Below are 19,819 nucleotides of genomic sequence, written 5' to 3' on the forward strand. Positions count from 1 at the left end.
GTACTGGAGCAAAACACTGAATTGTTATAGGTGAGCTCCTGATTAGATCATGAACATATTCTAAAATCATTTCTCTATATCAGCCTCATCTACATGTCTGCTATCTGATCATCGTGCAACCTGCAACACTTTCACAGTAAAAGCCCCCTTAAAGCTCTCTAATGTAGCCGCATTACCTAATTAAAAAGTAATGCAATATAATACATGTAAAAATGAAGGAACTGACTGCTAATGAGAACTAGCGAAACAAACTAGAAGCATCACTGACAATTTGCTTGTATCGTTATAGACTTTAAGGTCAAACACCGCCCTCTAGTGGCCATATATATAAATGATTTGGGAGAATAAATAAATAAATACTAAATGTTCCATCAAAGTTATCAAATATAATCAGATGATCTTAAAACACTCATGATCTTCTGGTCGTGTGTGTTAGTGTGGCAGCTTTAAGCCACAGCATTTTATTTCCAGAAAAAAATCTACACTTGAGCTTTTTCACTGATATGTATATTTAAATAATTCTATTCACTTCTATCTTTAGACAAGGCAAAACATGAGTTACCACCTCTGTGTTTGAACCAATAGAAAGCTGGTGCTCAGAGGAAGAGGGTGGACTTTACTTGGTGTCAGTGACAGAAATGAAAAAAAGCTCAAATGAGTGAGAAGGACGATGAAGGAAACATCTGTGCTGTGTCTGCTCTGTAAGTAGAATCTCTGTGTTTGTTTGAATTCTTGTACTTTGACTGTCTGCTCTCCTGATAACTGATGATGGAGGAGAAGACATGAAAAACAAATCAGGCTGAATCTAAACTATTAACTGCAGGATGAAAGGTGTCCCACATAATCACACTGATTACTGTTCTAGCAGCTGAATGGCTGATGTTTACAAAGAGTAAAAATGTAAAATGTAAAAAATGTAAAAATTGTCATTGAATTGAAAACAGGCCCACGTTTATTTTCAGCACTGAAGCCAAGTTCAATTCAATTTATTGAATATCAAGTTCTGCATCAGATTAATTTTAAATGACTTCATAAATTTCTCTACAAACTCATTACTCTACTAATTTACATTTAATCTGTAGATTTATCTGATTTAACATCAGCAACTTCTTCTGATAAACCAGCCAGAGTCTGTGCTGTAGCCCACTTAAAAAACACGAAAGTCAGATGGGCCCAGTGAGCTTAAATCTTCAGTCTAATCAAAATAGAGTTTTTCTTGACATTTTTGTTAAAAAACAAAACAAATACATAAATCACACAGGATATAAACTGCTAATGCCACCCAGTCATGTGCAAAGTGTTTGGGAAATTGTGAAACCCACCAGCCTGGTAATCAAACTTAAGCACAAAAGCAATAAATTTAGGTCAGAAAAATGGGTAATATCACAAACTAACCACATCCTGTTTTAATAATTATTTTGTAATATAAATATCATCATGGGAATCCCCGGCAGCCTACACCTATTGCAGCATAACTAAGGGAGGATCCAGGGTCACCTGGTCCAGCCCTAACTATATGCTTTAGCAAAAAGGAAAGTTTTAAGCCTAATCTTAAAAGCAGAGATAGTGTCTGTCTCCCAAATCCAAACTGGAAGCTGGTTCCACAGAAGAGGGGCCTGAAAACTGAAGGCTCTCCCTCCCATTCTACTTTTAAATACTCTAGGAACAACAAGTAGCCCTGCAGAGCGAGAGCGAAGTGCTCTAATAGGGTGATATGGTACTACAAGGTCATTAAGATAAGATGGGGCCTGATTATTTAAGACCTTGTGAAAAGCAGGATTTTGAATTCCATCCATCCACTTTATCTGGGGCCGGGTCGCGGGGGCAGCAGCCTAAGCAGAGAAGTCCAGACCTCCCTCTCCCCAGCCACCTCCTCCAGCTTATCCGGGGGAACACCGAGGCATTCCCAGGCCAGCCGAGAGATATAATCTCTGCAGCGTGTCCTGGGTCTGCCCCGGGGCCTCCTCCCGGTGGGACATGCCTGGAACACCTCACCCAGGAGGCGCCCAGGAGCCATCCTTGTCAGATGCCCGAACCACCTCAGCTGGCTCCTTTCGATGTGGAGCAGCAGCTGCTCTACTCTGAGCCCCTCCCGGATGGCCGAACTTCTCACCCTATCTCTTAGGGAGAGGCCAGCCACCCTTCGGAGGAAGCTCATTTCTGCCGCTTGTATCCGCAATCTCGTTCTTTCGGTCCCTACCCACAGCTCGTGGCCATAGGTGAAGGTAGGGACGTAGATCGACCGGTAAATTGAGAACTTCACTTTTACACTCAGCTCCCTCTTCACCACGACGGACCGGTGGATTTGGATTAGCTGAAGGCTTTTCAGCGAGTTTTTTGGACATCCTGATAATAATGAATTACAGTAGTCCAGCCTGGAAGTGATAAATGCATGAACTAGTTTTTCAGCGTCACTCTGAGACAGGATATTTCTAACTTTGGAGATGTTGCACAAATGGAAGAAAGCAGTCTTATATATTTGTTTAATTTGTGCGTTGAAGGACATGTCCTGGTCAAAAATGACTCCAAGGTTCCTCACAGTGTTACTGGAGGCCAAGGTAATGCCATCCAGAGTAAGAATCTGGTTAGATACCATATTTCCGTAACTCCATACAAACAGTTTGTCAGCTGTTTGTGTGGAGTTGTTCTTTATGTTCACCTCAAATCAACCTGAGTCTCATTTCTCTTTAGTTCTGATCTCACTGCTGAGCTGCACAACAAACCAAGGTCAGTAACCTTCTTCTGTCACAGTTTAAACCTGAGAAATGCTCACTGATATGACCTGATTGAGTTTCAGACATAAAATTGACAAAGCAAAGAGCATTTTTAACAGCTGTCTAAGACAGAAGTTATAAAATATAAAATATCAACAGTTTTTCATTGTAACCCTCACAGCTCGTCTGACTGTGAGTCCCAGCAGCTCTCAGTTCTTTGAAGGAGACTTTGTGTCTCTGAGCTGTGAGGAGGACGACAGCTCTGCTGGATGGACTCTGAGGACCAATAATAAGATCACTCAGTGTGGAGATGGGTGGGGAAGATGGTCTGGTTCTTCCTGTGACATCACTGTTTTCCCTCAGGACAGTGGAGTTTACTGGTGTGAGTCCAGAGAGGGTCCCATCAGTAACATGGTTAACCTGACAGTCACTGGTAAGCTGAGTGTGTGGAGTTAGTGTTGATGAAGCTGTGTGTAAATGGATGAAATGCTGTAGTTTGTCTCTGTGTTGAGGTGGATCAGTGATCCTGCAGAGTCCTGTCCTCCCTGTGATGGAGGGAGATGACGTCACTCTGCTCTGTAAAACAGAGACCACTCCCTCCAACCTCCCAGCTGCTTTCTATAAAGATGGCTCCCTCATCAGGAAGCAGCCTACAGGTCACATGACCATCCAGCATGTTTCCAGGTCTGATGAAGGCCTCTACAAGTGTGACATCAGCGGTCATGGAGAGTCTCCATCCAGCTGGATCACTGTCACAGGTGACACACTCACCTGTCTGTGTTTCTGCAGGTTTCAACATTCACAATGTGACGACAACTTAATGACTGTGTTTGCTTTATTTTAGAGAAACACACCACCACACCTCCACCTACATCCACACCTCCACCTACATCCACACCTCCTCCTGGTTCCCCCTCCATCACTCTTCCTCCATCACTCTCTCCTGCTGTTCTCTCTGTCTTGTCATTTGTTGGATTAGTCTGTGTTGTGGTTCTACTGGTGTTACTGGTTCTGCTGGTGAGACGATGTGTTCACATGAAAGCTGAAGGTGAGACTCAGACTTGTTGAGTTTGTTTTTTATTTTGCAGGATAATTTAGAAATTGTTTGTCAGTCCTCATGATTAGATTTTCATTCCTTACCTGTGCAGCTAACTCTTTAACACTACAAATCAAATAACGTTTTTCAGTTTTCTTAAAACCTAATTAACAAAATTTATTTGCTGTTGATTTGATGCATTTAAGGAGCTCAAGAAGAAGCTGCAGAAGATGACATAAAGTACAGTGACATCAGAATATCAAACTGTCAACAACAGCCAGTCAAAGGAAAGAGAGGTACGTCATTTCAATTCTTTATTTTATTTTATTTTTTAAATTAATGAATTAAATTTTTTTTTATTAATTTTTTTTTTTTGGGGGGGGGTACAAGATGATTATTATTATTATTGTGTTGCTGAGACAATGTCATTTAAACCTCTCCAAAAGGCTCCAACAGTAGGTCCAGTTCAGGAAATTCAGTAAGCTAAGTTGAATTCTAGCTGATAGCTAACAGCTTAAGGTGCCTCATGGACCCATTTTTTCTGCCTTTTAAGCCTCAGAAGTTGATGATTGGTTTGTTCGGTGCTCATGTGTTAGAAGCCAGAGATGGAGATCACATTGATGCTCTGGACTGTGATGTTAATGAAGCTGCAATGTTAGATATTTTGACACATGTATGGCAGAAGTGTGAAGTGCATTAAGTCTTCATGACGTCCAAGTATGAACTTTTAATGCTATACAATGTACAATGCTAAGCAAATGTACCGTTTGTAACGTTGGGAAAAGCTGCAGTCAGCTGAGATTATAGAAGTCATTTGGATGAGTGACGAAACGTTTCTCCCAGTGAAAAAGCTGCATCCAGATGAACAAATCAACTTTTGGGGATTTCATACTATACAGTTTTTATTTAAATAGTTTCCTTTGTATTAAATTGAGCAACTTGATCATCTTAATCATGATGAGAAAAGTGAACAACACTGTGTTCACTGTGTGCTGGACTGTGTGTTCTGTGGTTAACAGACGCTAACACCTCTGCTGTTAGCGCACAATTTATTTATGATAAACAAACCAAACAAATAAACAAAGCTGCTAATTTAAAAAAAAGATCGTGACAAACTGTGTCAAATGTAAAGCAGAGGTCTAGAAACACTAACAGACACCAGTTTTATGTTCATTTGATACTCTGAGAATTAAAAAAAAACATACTGTAACGATGGTTAAGTGTTACTGGACAGTGACATGTTGGTTTTCTCTGCACACTGTTGTTGTTCCTTTAAGATTCATGTTTGGTTGGGCTGCAGGAAGTAGTGAGGGTGGTGTACAGGAAGGGGTGGGGGGACCTGGTTGTTCTGTGTGTGTGCCAGGCTGAAGAGAGGTGTAGTTCGAGAGCGCTTCCCCCTGAGTTAACAACCCGCTGGCTTATGTGCCGAATAAACGGACAAACTGAGACCCCAACCGTCTGGTTCTTGTGAACGTTACATTGGTGTCAGAAGTGAAGAAAGAAAAAAGAACCCCAGAACGCCCGAGACCCTGTTGCCGGCGACGCTTGCCGTTACGAGACGAGGATGTTGCCGGGCAGGATTAAGAAGGAGACGGAGGAGAGGGAGGTTCGTCCGCGCTCGCCCGCCCATGGAGTGAGGGAAACGGCGCTGCGGCTGTCTGCCGAGGCTGGATTTTCTCCAGGTTTGACTAGGCTCGGGAACTGTTCGCACAGCGGCCGCGATTCCGGCGGGAAGGAGTCGACCTCGCTTGGCGCGCCGTCACGTGATGTAAACAAACATGGCGGCGCCCAGCAAGCTGCAGCGAATATAAAAACGCCTAAGTTCAGCGGCAAGACGCCATGGGAAGTGTTTATCGCACAGTTCGAGCTGTTAGCTGTTGCAGCTGGCTGGTCTGAGGAACATAAAGCTCTCCAATTGGCTTTGTGCCTGTGTGAGGATGCAGCTGCATGCCTGCTGCTGCTGACCGAGGAGCAGAGGGGAGATTATAATGCTCTGGTCGGAGCACTTCAGAGGCGCTTCGGGCAGTATAACCAACCAGTGCTGCTGAGGTCGGAGTTCCACAACAGACGCAGATTGCCAGGCGAGCCCCTCCGCATTTTGGCCCATGAAGTCGAGTGCCTTTGCCGGAGGGCGTATGACAGCATGCCACCATCAGTGCAGGCGGAGTTAGCTCGGGACCAGTTCCTGCAGGCCCTGAGCCCTAAAGAGCTCCGCATGCAAACTCAGCTTGCTCGGCCGGCCACACTCAGTGCAGCCCTGGAGCTAGCGTTGGAGAGGGAGATGCTTGCAGGATCCTCTGGGGGCGCTGACGACGCACACGTGGTGAGGGCTGTGTCAGCACCTGTGGAACAGATGGAGACGCCAGCGGGCCTGTGCAGTTTGGTGCAGACAGCTTCGCTGCAGTCGCCTTCCCCTCGGGCTGGCCCACACCGCCGACCTCAGAGCTGCTGGGGATGTGGACAAGTCGGACACCTCATCAGGCAGTGCCCCAAGCTTGCAGCGGTTCAGGGAAACGCCCACGGGCCCGTGTAGGCGGGAGTACACGGGCCTGGGAGAACGACATCCCCACACCACCGCCACCTCCACCCGGTGCGGCCATCACTGTGGGCTGGACCCAGGTTGGCGGCTTTTGCCATGTTCCAGTGACGATTGCGGGGGTGTCCTGTACGGCCCTGCTGGACACGGGATCCAATGCAACGCTGGTCCGACCCGATATTGTCCCAACCGGAGCTGCTGTACAACTGACTAACGTGCAACTTAAGACTGTGACCGGTGATCTGGCCCCAATGAGAGGGAAGGGAGTGTTCCAGTTCAAGGTGGGGGACCTCGGTGTGTCTTATGCTGCCTGGGTGGCTGACGTGCAGGACGCCTGCATCCTTGGGCTGGATTTTTTACGAGCCATTGGTGGTGTACTGGACTTAGGCAAAGGCCTCCTCGTACTCCCTGATGGGAAGAAGGTGCCGCTTATTCCTCCCCCGGTCTGCACAGCATCTGCCGCGGCGTCCACCTCCACCGCAGAGACCCCTGCAGACCCGCCAGCAGAACAGCGAGCGGAGGAGGAGGAGGAGGAGAGGCTCTCAGCAGTGAGGAGTATCTGGTCAAAGAACTGTGAGGGGCTGACTCCACAGCAGCAAGAGAGTCTATGGCAGGTACTAAAAGAGTTTAGTGACATTTTTGCCCTGAAAGAAAGTGATGTTGGCTTGACACACTTGGTAGAGCACGTCATTGAGACCGGGGATGCCCAGCCTATTAAAGTGCGCCCCCGCCGCCTGCCCCTGGCTCATCAGGAGGCTGCAGACAGGGAGCTGTGTGAAATGATGAAGGCGGGCATCATAGAACCATCTGATAGCCCGTGGGCCTCCGCGGTGGTGATGGTGCCTAAGAAAAAAAGTCCTAGGATGCGTTTCTGTGTGGACTACAGACCACTCAACAAAGTGACGAAGAAAGACTCTTACCCCCTTCCCAGGATTGATGAGTCCCTCGACTTAGTAGCCGGGTCCTCCTGGTTTTCCACCCTGGACCTGCGGAGTGGCTACTGGCAGGTGCCACTGTCCCCGGAATCCAGACCGAAGACAGCCTTCTGCACTAACAGGGGACTATGGCAGTTCAAAGTCCTGAGTTTTGGCCTTTGCAACGCTCCTGCGACCTTCGAGAGGCTCATGGACAGTGTGCTGGCTGGCGTCCCACGGCAACGGTGTCTGGTTTACCTGGATGATCTTCTAGTGCACGGGAGCTCCTTTGATGCTGCCCTGGATGCCCTGAGACAAGTGTTGGAGAGGGTGGCGGCTGCAGGCCTGAAGCTGCATCCCGACAAGTGCCACTTCATGAGGAGGGAGGTGGAGTTTCTGGGCCACAAGCTGGGTCGTGAGGGCATCAGCACTTTGGAGGAAAAAATTCACACCATTACCGAGTGGCCCACACCAGCAGACCAGAAACAGCTCAAAAGCTTCCTAGGACTGGCGTCTTATTACAGGAGGTTTGTGAAGGGCTTTTCCTCCATAGCCGCACCACTCTTCCACCTGCTGCAGAAGGACCGTGACTTCATCTGGACCCAGGACTGTCAGCAGGCGTTCGACACCCTCCGCAGATCGCTGACAGAGTCCCCAGTCCTTGCCCCCCCTGACCCCGCCCTGCCTTTTGTCCTGGACACTGACGCAAGTAATGTGGGGCTGGGAGCGGTGTTGTCGCAGGTTGGACTGGAAGGGGAGAAGGTGGTGGCGTACTTCAGCCGGGTCCTGAACAGGAGCGAGCGGCGCTACTGTGCCACACGACGAGAGCTGTTGGCTGTGGTGGCGGGGGTGAGACACTTTAAGTACTACCTGTGCGGCACAGCATTTGTTGTCAGAACTGATCATGCTGCCCTTCAGTGGCTGATGTCTTTCAGGGAGCCAGAGGGACAGGTGGCTCGCTGGCTGGAGGAGCTCCAAGCCTTCAATTTCACCGTGGAGCACAGAGCAGGGACGCACCATTCTAACGCAGATGCCCTCTCTCGCCGCCCATGTGCTGCAGCTGGCTGCCGTTACTGTGAGAAGCGAGAGGAAATAGAGCGGGAACTCACGACAATAGACGGAGCAGCACAGCTCGCCTGCAGGGTTCTTCTGGTGGTGGATGCAGCGGAGTGGAGGGCACGGCAGGAACAAGACACAGACCTGCTGCCGGTCCTGCAGTGGCTGGAGAAGGGGGAGCAACCCCTTTGGGATGAGGTCACTGGGTTTTCCATCTGTACCAGGGGGCTGTGGGCCAAGTTTGCAGCTCTCAGGCTGAAGGAGGGGGTGTTGGAGCGTGCCTGGAAGGATCCTGCCACGGGGGAGGAGAGGTGGCAGGTTGTGGTGCCAAGGTCGCTGAGGTCAGCTGTGCTGGGAGCCTGCCATGGGAGCACTGGCTCTGGCCACTTTGGGGTCTCCAAGACTCTTCGCCGCCTCCGCCAGGGCTATTACTGGGGTCAACAGCGGAGGGATGTGGAGGACTTTTGCCGCAGCTGTGATGCATGTTCCTCACACAAAGGGCCACAAGACCAGTCCCGGGCTCAGCTTCAGCAGCAACCAGCAGGAGCCCCAATGGAGCAAGTAGCTGTGGACGTCATGGGCCCATTTCCTCGCACAGACAGAGGAAACCGCTATGTTCTTGTGGCCATGGACTATTTTACCAAGTGGCCGGAAGCATACGCCATCCCAGATCAGGAGGCTGAGACGGTCGCTGATGTATTAGTGGAGGGGATGTTCAGCCGCTTTGGAACAGCAGAGACCCTCCACAGTGACCAGGGGCGTAACTTTGAGTCCAAGGTATTTGCTGCCATGTGTGAACGCCTTGGGACTAAGAAAACCCGCACCACCCCACTTCACCCCCAAAGCGATGGGCTGGTGGAAAGGTTTAACAGGACGCTGGCCCAGCAGCTAGCCATCCTTACCTCAGAACACCAACGGGACTGGGATTACCATCTTCCCCTTACCCTCATGGCCTACAGGTCGGCAGTGCAGGACTCCACCCAATGTACGCCTGCCCTGCTCATGTTAGGGAGAGAGCTGAGAACTCCTGCAGAGTTGGCTTTTGGGAAACCCCCGGACGCGCCAGAGGCACCACCGGGCCGGGACTACGCAAGGAAGCTGCAGGACCGGCTGGATTCTGCACATTCCTACGCCCGAGAGCAGCTGGCGAAGGCAGGCCTGCGCCAAAAGAGGAATTACGACATCACCACTAAAGGGAGGCACTTCCGTGCTGGGGAGCTGGTGTGGGTCTACAGCCCAAAGAGGAAGAAGGGACGGTGTCCTAAACTGGATAGCAGCTGGGTGGGGCCTTGCAGCGTCCTAGAGCGAGTGGGGGAGGTTGTTTACAGGGTGCAGTTGCCTCCTAGGGGGAGGATAGTAGCGCTGCACAGAGACCGGATGGCCCCCTACAGAGGACAGTCCCTCCCCTCCTTTCCAGAGGGACGTGTACAGAGCGTCCATGACCCTGCTCAGAGGGGCCCCCGACCGGGGCTGCGTTCCCCCCCTCGGACTCTTCACCCCAAAGCCCCGAAGCTCCGCGTCCTCCTCAGGGGCTCAGGAGGTCAAGGAGGGAACGTAGGCTACCGCCCCGCCTCAGAGACTGTGTCGTTCCCTCGGGGACGAGGAACTTATTGCTGGGGGGCAGTGTAACGATGGTTAAGTGTTACTGGACAGTGACATGTTGGTTTTCTCTGCACACTGTTGTTGTTCCTTTAAGATTCATGTTTGGTTGGGCTGCAGGAAGTAGTGAGGGTGGTGTACAGGAAGGGGTGGGGGGACCTGGTTGTTCTGTGTGTGTGCCAGGCTGAAGAGAGGTGTAGTTCGAGAGCGCTTCCCCCTGAGTTAACAACCCGCTGGCTTATGTGCCGAATAAACGGACAAACTGAGACCCCAACCGTCTGGTTCTTGTGAACGTTACAATACTAAAAATTGTATAGAGTCTGATCTAAAACCACAGTACCCTCACCACTTCTTTGTTTCACAGCAGGGCAAAGAAACTAAAAAGTGAGATACTGGCTTCATCTCTTCATACATTATAACTTTGCTCTCCTTCACTTCTGCTTCCTGCTCAAGAATACATTTTTCTTCATAGAGACCTAAAAATAATTTACAGCAGCTCTAGTGTTATATTATTGCACTACTGTAGTTGTATCTGTTTTAATTTATGTGTTTCATTCTACAGAGAATAATCGAGCTGAAATATACTCAGCAGTGAGAACTGAAGGCGTCTGTTATGGAGAACTAGTCATCGGAACAAAGAGGAGCAGAGGTACAACAGCTCACAAGATGTGACCCCATAAACGACTTCCCAAAATCTGCTGGCCTGAAAGTCCAGACACTTAGACTAACACAGATATACTTGTGTTTGCTATACCATAAAACAGTAAAAGAAGGTACGACCTCTTCTCGTGACCACAGGATGTGAGTGTGTATGCCAGAACACTCTGGAAGGCACACAGAGTCTTTACAGACTGCTAAGGATCAAACCTCTATCAATATGCAATTGATTATAAAACTCTAAGCATATATGAACAAATATTTCTACGCATAAAAGACAGTCCAATAATACAAACCTGACAGTCATCTCATTGGAGAGCCACTTTAGCGTACAAGTGGTACAAAAAATCCAAAGAAACAAACAAGATATTTTCCAAAAATGTAGAATTTTGTTTTTCCATTTCAAATACTGTATGACAAGACAAAACTGCAAATGTGAATACATTTTTTTAGCCTTTCATTAGACCACCAAATAAACAAATTGGTACTCTCTGTTACGGCTGAGAGGGCCAGGCTGTGGGTGTGGACTCAAATGAGACACAGAGGGAGGCAAAACGGGCGTGAACACAGTGCTTTATTTAAAGTCTAGTTAAATTACAAAGCAGGAAAATATGAATGCTATGAACTGAAAAGTATGAGGCCAAACTATGAACATGAAACTCTGACTGAGTGCTATGACTAGGTGCAAGATTTCATAAACAGATCCTGGGAATGGAAAAAGGGGCAGCGGCTTAGGTGGAGGTACACAGTCACTACACAGAGACAGGCAGTCAGTGGCAGTGAATCGTAGCCAAAGGATTAGACTCTGTTTCTGGCCAGACATGTGGCAGCATTTCTGCTATAATTTGTTTCGTATTTAACAAAATAAAACTGCAGACACAAGTGTACACATTAGTTTTTGACTGCTAGTATAAATTGTTTTCTTTCCAAATAAATCTCTCACTGAACTAACAAAGCCAATCAATCCCTCAACGTGTTTGTACTCCCTGCTCTTGTTGTCTGCATATGAACTAATTTTTTTTCTTTTTAAAGAACTTATTGTAACATTGCACTCAACAACCAAAAAATCCTCTTTAACAAAAAAGTAACTTCAAGGGTCAAAGTGCATTATATTTCTTCAATATACAGGGCAACAGGTAGGGGTGATGTGGGCCGTGAGTTTGAGACCCCTGATCTACATGAGTGTTAAAATCACCCACAATAATTATTTTATCTGAGCTGAGCACTAAATCAGGCCCAGGTGGACGAGAGATGATAACAAGTAAGACTGGTTTCTGAGTTTTACAGCTGGGGTGGGCAAGGTTAAGCATCAGGCTTTCAAATGAATTAAAAGTCTGTCTTGGTCTTTCATTGATTAATAGACTGGTGTGAAAAATTGCTGCCACACCGCCCCCTCGGCCTGTGCTTCGAGATTTCTGGTAGTTAGAATGACTCGGAGGTGTTGACTCATTTAAACTAAGATAATCATAGAATAGAATAGAATAGAATAGAATAGAATAGAATAGAATAATCCTTGAAGGAAGTGGAAATTTGGATGTAACAACAGCAAGAAAGACACATATATACAAACAACCAGGACACAGAACAGAAACATACACAATTTTTACATATTTACATGAAGGACAATGGTTATCAAAACAGCGTACTGTATTAAATAAAATTTAATTAAATACAGATAAGAGGCAAAGCCAGGTTGTAGTGTGAATCGGTTGATAAAATAGTGCACAGTGCTGATGTAAACATCTATGTTGGTTGGGAGCAGTTTTGATTGTACAGTCTGACAGCTGCAGAGAGGAAGGAACTGTGGAAGATGCTCCTTCATGCATCTAGGATGCAGAGTCTGTCACTAAAGGAGCTCTGCAGTTCAGCAACATTTACACGAATCGGGTGCGGAGACTTTGTCCATCAGAGATGTTGTTTTGGCCAGAGTCCTTCTGTCTCCCAACACCTGCGCTGGGCCCAGGGTGCATCATCCTGCTGTAACCAGGTTTCTGTACGGCAGAGTAAATGGATTTGTTGATCAATTATTAATTCATTTAATAATTTATAGTCTCATCTATGAAGCCCACATCGTTTTTTGGACATCACTCAGACAGACAGCAATTTAAGTAGAACATGTGGCTAAACATGTCACTCCTGGTCTGATTGGGGAGGGGACCAGAGAAAACATTGTTTTGGCAAAGTTACACACCAATTGAAAATTGATTTTAGTGACCTCCAATAGATGCAACTGGGCGTCATTGCTGCTGACATGAATTATGATTTTTCTGAATTTGATCCCCAGTGGATGTGTTGTCAAGTGGGGAAAAACGATTAGACAAATGAGCAGGTTAGTGGTGTACAGGTATTGTGCCAAAAAGTGATTTCCTGTGTTTCGATGTGTTTTTTTCTCTCTGTGTGTGTGTGTGTGTGTTTTTTTTTTTACATTTATAATATCTTTACTTATATTGGTAAATAGGTTTTAGTGAACAGGATTTATAAAGAGGTTATATAAAATAAGAAAATGTTTTGCAAGAATTTTATAGACTGAATTATTTTACCTACATTATAACTAATCCAATCCTTGTTTGCCTATAATATGTGAAATATATGTCAAATGAATGATATCAAGTAATCTTGAGCTACAAAAAACATTCCTGTGACAAGTCACAATTAGTTTTTGGCAAAGTGTCATGTATATATTTATTATTTATCCAGCCACAAAGGTCTCATTGACATTAAAAATTTATTTTTAAGAGAGACACTGTAGGGAGGGCAACAGAAATTGCAACACGTATAACAATGGTTCTATAATGATATTTTATTTGGCCAAAAAGTAATTTACAGCTGTTTAAATATGGGCAATCACTTTTGTGATTTGCGATGTCACAGGAACAGGAAGTGATACTCTATGGCAGAGAGAGCCAAAACCAAGTGAGCGCGCCAATCAAAGGAAGAGTTCAAGTCAAAGTAAAACTACAAAGCTTCTAATCATGTTTTGTGTTTTTTGAACTGTGTGTGTTTGTTCAGACTTTAAACCAGAGCCAGACGTCTTCTACTCTTCACTGAAGTAGTCCACCAGCATCCAGCTGCTGATCAAGCCAGTACCTCAGACCAAAAGTTTCATCCGCTTGTTACAAAGTGTGTATAATGTTTTTGTTTGTTTGTTTTTAAAAATCAGATTGCATTTGAATTGGAGCTTTTCACATTTATTTTCCTGCAAAGTGGGAATGTGTATATGCTAACATTTTCTTATGTTCTCAGTAACTTTACTCTTTTATTTTTTGTGTGTTGGTTGTTGTTCACGCAGCAGAGGTGCGGTTTCTCTGCAGGAGGACTGAAAGCTTGTTCTCGCTTCTTTTTCCTGTGTGGTTCTGTGAGTTTGACCAAAGTGAGAGACGATAAATTTATCTTGTTCCGATTTGGTTGTGGCTCACTGATACATGTTTTTTTTTTCATTACAGAGAACACACAAACACATTTTCATTAATTGATTATAGAAATAATATTACGGCCAAGGAAATAAAATACTCATGTGATGAGAGTTATGTTGATAATATGATATTGTTACAAAGACATCTGCTCAGTCAAATATGTGGGTCCATCTGCTGCACTGAGCCCTTGTGAATGAGGGAGAAACTGAAAAAGGCTTTAGCTTCAGGTGCTGATCAGCAGAGTGTAAGCAGAAAGTACTTCTTACTCCTGACTGTGTTTATTAAATGTTACATGTTCACTCTACTCTGTAATAAATGAGATGATCTTCTTTTAAAAAGAATTATTACAGCCTCATGTCTGTTTGATATTTTTAAAACGCGTTTACATTAAGTTAATCTTTACTTGGATATAAATGCATTCAGGCCATTTTAATAAGAACTCCACATACTTAACATGTTTTTATGTATTTATTAATATAGTAACCACAGCTTCTTCAGTGCAATAGAAAACTATATGGGTACTTAAAATGTTGCCAGTGGAGAAATATGTATTGGTATCAAATCAATACCAGCGTTATAGGATAAACTCTTTAGTTCATTTTACTCCTCTGAGTTCAGTACGTTGTTCCCATTATATCAAAAAGCTGGCATGTTTATGCAAACACCATTCTTCTCATCCGGGCAGACTTTGCTCTGTCTCCTCGTCCCTGCTTCACTATGTTTGGCCTGTGGTACATGACCGAGCAGAATCCTGCAGGCAGAATGAGTAAGCAAGAGTTACGCAGATGAAAAACTGCAAAGAAGAATAATCTTAATACTGAAAGCAGCAGCAAAAGAAAAATAGAAGGCTGGAAATCTCTCAGACAATGGTAGTATATATATATTTATTATTACTATTATTAAATTATAATCAGAATCAGAATCAGAAAGGGTTTTATTGCCAAATGTTGAGCAGGTTTACAACATTAGGAAATTGCTGCGGTGCTTCAGTGCAAACATAGTGTCATAAATAGCACTTAAATAGACATGAAAAAAATAAAAGTAGGAATAAGAATTAAAAGTGCTACGTAGAAAGATATGTGCATGAGATATACATGAGATATATACATGAGAATAAGAATTAAAAGTGCTAAGTAGATAGATATATACATGATATATACATGAGTGCAGGTGGTGATCAGTGCCAAACATGGAATGATGCAGTGAACACAGCGTAGGGTCATGTGCCAGGGGTGGGAACAGTCGTACGTTTATTGTTCATGTGTCCAACAGCAGAGGGGAAGAAACTGTTCTTATGGCGAGAGGTTCTGGTGCGAATGGACCGGAGCCTCCTGCCTGAGGGGAGCAGGTCAAACAGACTGTGTCCAGGGTGAGAAGGGTCAGCTGAGATCCGAGCTGCACGCCCCAGTGTCCTGGAGGTGTACAGGTCCTGCAGAGATGGGAGTCTGCAGCCAATCACCTTCTCAGCAGAGCGCACAACACGCTGCAGTCTCTGTTTGTCCCTGATAGTGGCTCCAGCGTACCACACGGTGATGGAGGAGGTGAGGATGGACTCGATGATTGCAGTGTAGAACTGCATCATCGTCCGTGTTGGCAGGTTGAATTTCTTCAGCTGCCTCAGGAAGTACATCCTCTGCTGGGCTTTCTTGATGACGGAGGTGATGGTGGGCTCCCACTTCAGGTCCTGGGTGATGGTGGTACCCAGGAAGCGGAATGAGTCCACAGAGGTGATGGGGGTGTCAGTCAGGATGATGGGAAGGAGTGGGGCTGTGTGCTTCCTGAAGTCCACAATAATCTCCACTGTCTTCTGGGCATTCAGCACCAGGTTGTTGTGGCTGCACCAGGACACCAGACGTTCAACCTCCCTCCTGTAGGCAGACTCATCCCCGTCCAAGATGAGCCCAATAACGGTGGTGTCATCTGCAAACTTGATTAGCTTGACAGACTGGTGGATGGAGGTGCAGCAGTTGGTGTACAGGGAGAAGAGCAGAGGAGAAAGAACACAGCCCTGAGGGGAGCCGGTGCTGATGATCCGAGAGTCCGAGACATTCTTTCCCAGCCTCACATGCTGCTTCCTGTCCGTCAGGAAGTCAGTGATCCACCGGCAGATGGGATCAGGCACATTCATCTGGGAAAGCTTGCCTCGGAGATGGTCTGGAAGGATGGTGTTGAAGGCAGAGCTGAAGTCCACAAACAGGATCCTGGCGTAGGTTCCTGGGGAGTCCAGATGCTGCAGGATGAAGTGTACGGCCATGTTGATGGCGTCGTCTACAGACCTGTTGGCTCTATATGCAAACTGCAGGGGGTCCAGGAGGGGGGCCGTGAGGGTCTTGAGATGGGAGAGAACTAGGCGCTCAAATGACTTCATGACCACAGATGTCAGAGCCACGGGTCTGTAGTAATTTAGTCCAGTGATCCTAGGTTTCTTGGGGACAGGGATTATGGTGGAGGACTTGAAGCAGGCAGGCACATGACATGCCTGCAGTGAGGAGTTGAAAATGCCAGAAAACACTGGGGCCAGCTCGTTTGCACAGTGTCTGAGGGTGGCAGGAGACACATCGTCTGGGCCGGGAGCTTTTTGAGCATTCAGACTCTTAAACTGCTTCCTCACATCTGCTTCATGAATATGAAGAGTTGTGGTGGGAGGAGGTGGTGTGAAATCCTCTTTTGTGTGGGGTGAGGAGGGGGGTGTTGTAGGTGAAGTGTTTGAAGGTGGTGATGGCTCTATGGAGGGGGGAGAGGTGGGGGAATGAGTGTCCAAAGTGTCTCTATTGTTGGGGCCGTTGGAGGTGTGAAGGCTGCCTGATGGCTCATCAAAACGGCAGTAAAAGTCGTTGAGGGAGTTGGCCAAGAGCAAGTCGTCAGTGGAGTGGGGGGTTTTAGGCTTGTAGTTGGTGATATTCCTAAAACCTTTCCACACAGAGGCCGAGTCATTCTCTGAGATCTGCTGCTGCATCTTCTCAGAGTGCTGGTGTTTAGCAATGTCCACTTCTTTAGTGAACCTGTACTTGGCCTCTCTGTAGCAGTCCCTGTCTCCGCTTCTGAACGCCTTTCTCTTTTCCAGCCACAGCTTTTTGAGTTTAGGAGTAAACCAGGGTTTGTCATTGTTATAACTCACCCTGGTCCGTGATGGCACAATGCTGTCCTCACAGAAGTGGATATAGGAGGTGACAGTGTCCGTAAACTCGTCCAAGCTGTTAGAAGCAGCCTTCATTGTGTCCCAGTCTGTGGTCTCCAAACACGTGCGAAGCTCCTCCACAGCCTCGTTGCTCCACAGTTTTTTAGTCCTCACGACAGGTTTGGAGAGCTTCAGCCTCTGTCTGTACGCGGGGATTAGGTGGATCATGACGTGGTCAGAAAGTCCGAGTGAAGCGCGCGGCACCGCGCGATAGGCCCCGCTGATCGTGCTGTAGCAGTGGTCCAATGTCCTCTCCTCTCTGGTCGGGCATTTAATATACTGCTTATATTTCGGTAGCTCATGGCTCAGATTGGCTTTGTTAAAGTCCCCAAGAGCAATGATGAGAGAGTGCGGGAATGTCCGCTCCATGTGCAGTATCTGCTCCGCGAGTGCGCACTGAGCTACCTGCGCATCCGCGTCTGGCGGGATGTAAACAGCGGCCAGGATGAATGAAGCAAACTCCCGCGGAGAATAAAACGGTTTGCAGTGAATAAAAAGATATTCCAGAGAGGAAGAGCAGTGCTGAGCAATCACTGTCACATCTGTGCACCAGCCACTATTGATGTAGAAGCAGACACCTCCACCTTTGGACTTACCGGAGAGAGAGGCCTGCCGGTCCGCGCACAGCAGATGGAAGCCCTCCAGCTCGAGCGCGCAGTCTGGGATGTTCTTACTGAGCCACGACTCCGTAAAACATAACACACAGGAGGAGGCAAAGTCTCTGTTCATGCTTCTCATCAGGGCCAGTTCGTCAATCTTATTCCCGAGTGAGCGTACATTAGAAAGGAAGATCCCAGGAAGAGCAGTTCGCAGTCCACGTCTCCTCAAACGCCCAAGTGCGCCGGCTCGCTTCCCTCTCTTTCGGCGTCTCACTTTCCTGATCAGAGTCTGCAGTAAATCTGCCGCGAATGCGACAAATATTGGAAATAAATCCACAGGCGTTGTAGTCCTGTAGTTAAGGAGCTCTTCTCTGGTGTAAGAGTATCCAGAGGAGTGCCCAGACACAGAAGAAATGCACAAAAACAAAACAAAAGTAACGCACTGAAGCACCAGGGCATCCATACGCGGCGCCATCTTGGATCAAGTCAATAAGGCAGACATGCTTTTCCAGCACCCTTTCATAGACTTCTCCAGGGATGCATGAGGAGTCTGATCCCCTGTAGTTGGAACACACCTTCCAGTCCCCCTTCTTGAAGATGGGAACCACAACCTGGGTCTGCTAATCCAGTGGTACCACTCCTGATCTCCATGCAACATTGTAGAGGTGTGTCAACCAGGACAGCCATACAACATTGTGAACCTTCAGGTACATGGTCTGAATGACTTGTGGCAATATTGCGGTTCAGTTATGTCTAAATTTATATTGTCGGAATTTCTTTATATCACAGGTTTCTGTGGCCTGTAAGTATTTTTCTTTTTTTCTTTTTCATTCGTAATCATTTATGCGGTAAAAGAAACATTTTATAGCAACCCAAATTAATAAAAATGAACTTCCACCTGTATACTAAACTCAGTCTAAAAAAATGGAGTGTTGTTCACTGTGAGCTGGACTGTGTGTTTGTGGTCTGTGGTTGAAACTAACAGCTCTGCAGTCGTCCAGCATCCTGTTTCTGAAAGAAAGAAAACACTTCAGCTGCAGCTGTTTCAACACAGAGCTGTTCATTTTTTTAAAAACAGGAAGGAACGTGGAGACATCATCTGGAAAAGCGTCTAAACTCTGCTCACAGACCATCATCTCATTCAAAGTGAATCTTAATGATATTCAGAACTTCTGTTCCAGTATTATTCACTGTTTTCCTTTGACTTTTTCTTATTTTTATGTGACTTCAACATTTGAAATTCAGTCTATCTCAGCAGCTATAATTCATTCATCACTTCTAGAAAGTTAATTTGTTTTTTTCTGTGCCATGACAACATGTTGACCACATGATTCTAGTTTCACTGTAGTCTGAAGCTGGTGACACCTCTCACCACAGTCTGAACTGGTTTGGCCAATAATAGTTTCTATGTTGTGAGAAAATATTTGCTTTGTGCTCTGTGGTAAAGACAGTCAGTCTGCCCTGAAAGCAGGTGGCAGCTTTGTGGTCATCCACTTTTCTTTTCCACAGTGTTATGACCCCACGATGTAGGTCAAGGGGTGTGTGTGGGACTGGTAACAAATGGGTCCAGAATAGAATGAAAGGAGAACAGACAGAGGTGTTTAGTAAATAAAATAGTTTTTATTATAGAGAACCTTTACATAAAGAGCCGGCAACACTGTTTCACCAATAACAATAGAAAAAGGTTGCAACAACAAAGAACACAACAACCGAACAAAAAACTCCACACCACGAGGAGGCTCTTCCAGGGGCCTATAAGCTCACCCTGTCACTAGCAGCAGCTTTACTGCTGCTGAGGCCCACAAGCCTACACTACCCACATGTAGCAGCTACACTGCACACTGCTTCCACAACTCCACACCACAGGCAGGACAACAACACACTGGGGTGATCGTGGCTCAAGAGTTGGGAGTTCGCCTTGTAATCGGAAGGTTGCCGGTTCGAGCCCCGGCTTGGACAGTCTCGGTCGTTGTGTCCTTGGGCAAGACACTTCACCTACCGCCTACTGGTGATGGCCAGAGGGGCTGATGGCGCAATATGGCAGCCTCGCCTCTGTCAGTCTGCCACAGGGCAGCTGTGGCTACAACTGTAGCTTGCCTGTAGTGAATGAATAGTGG

General features: G+C 46.5%; 2 protein-coding genes across 3 annotated transcripts in view; both read left to right on the top strand.

Annotated features, from left to right (window-relative positions):
- The window catches only part of LOC113018117 (low affinity immunoglobulin gamma Fc region receptor III-like), a 41,356-nt gene extending 27,703 nt beyond the window's left edge, over window positions 1-13,653 (top strand). Inside the window, exons 4-6 of one of the 2 annotated variants that reach the window (XM_080298940.1) lie at window positions 3,957-4,046; window positions 10,418-10,504; window positions 13,522-13,653. In XM_080298940.1, coding sequence (XP_080155066.1) covers window positions 3,957-4,046; window positions 10,418-10,504; window positions 13,522-13,565 — 221 coding nt within the window. In that variant the 3' untranslated portion in view covers window positions 13,566-13,653. The remainder of the gene's footprint in view (window positions 1-3,956; window positions 4,047-10,417; window positions 10,505-13,521) is intronic. The other variant, XM_080298941.1, reaches the window with a different exon arrangement.
- Window positions 2,400-3,950, top strand: LOC145425676 (Fc receptor-like protein 4). The gene is made up of 4 exons (XM_080298948.1): window positions 2,400-2,727; window positions 2,896-3,147; window positions 3,227-3,472; window positions 3,559-3,950. Exons 1-4 carry the CDS (start codon window positions 2,652-2,654, stop codon window positions 3,780-3,782), a joined length of 798 nt encoding a protein of 265 aa, XP_080155074.1. The 5' UTR covers window positions 2,400-2,651; the 3' UTR covers window positions 3,783-3,950.
- Window positions 13,654-19,819: the final 6,166 nt, after the last annotated feature.

This window comes from Astatotilapia calliptera, chromosome 3 (assembly GCF_964374335.1).
Source record: "Astatotilapia calliptera chromosome 3, fAstCal68.1, whole genome shotgun sequence".
Classification (NCBI taxonomy): domain Eukaryota; kingdom Metazoa; phylum Chordata; class Actinopteri; order Cichliformes; family Cichlidae; genus Astatotilapia; species Astatotilapia calliptera.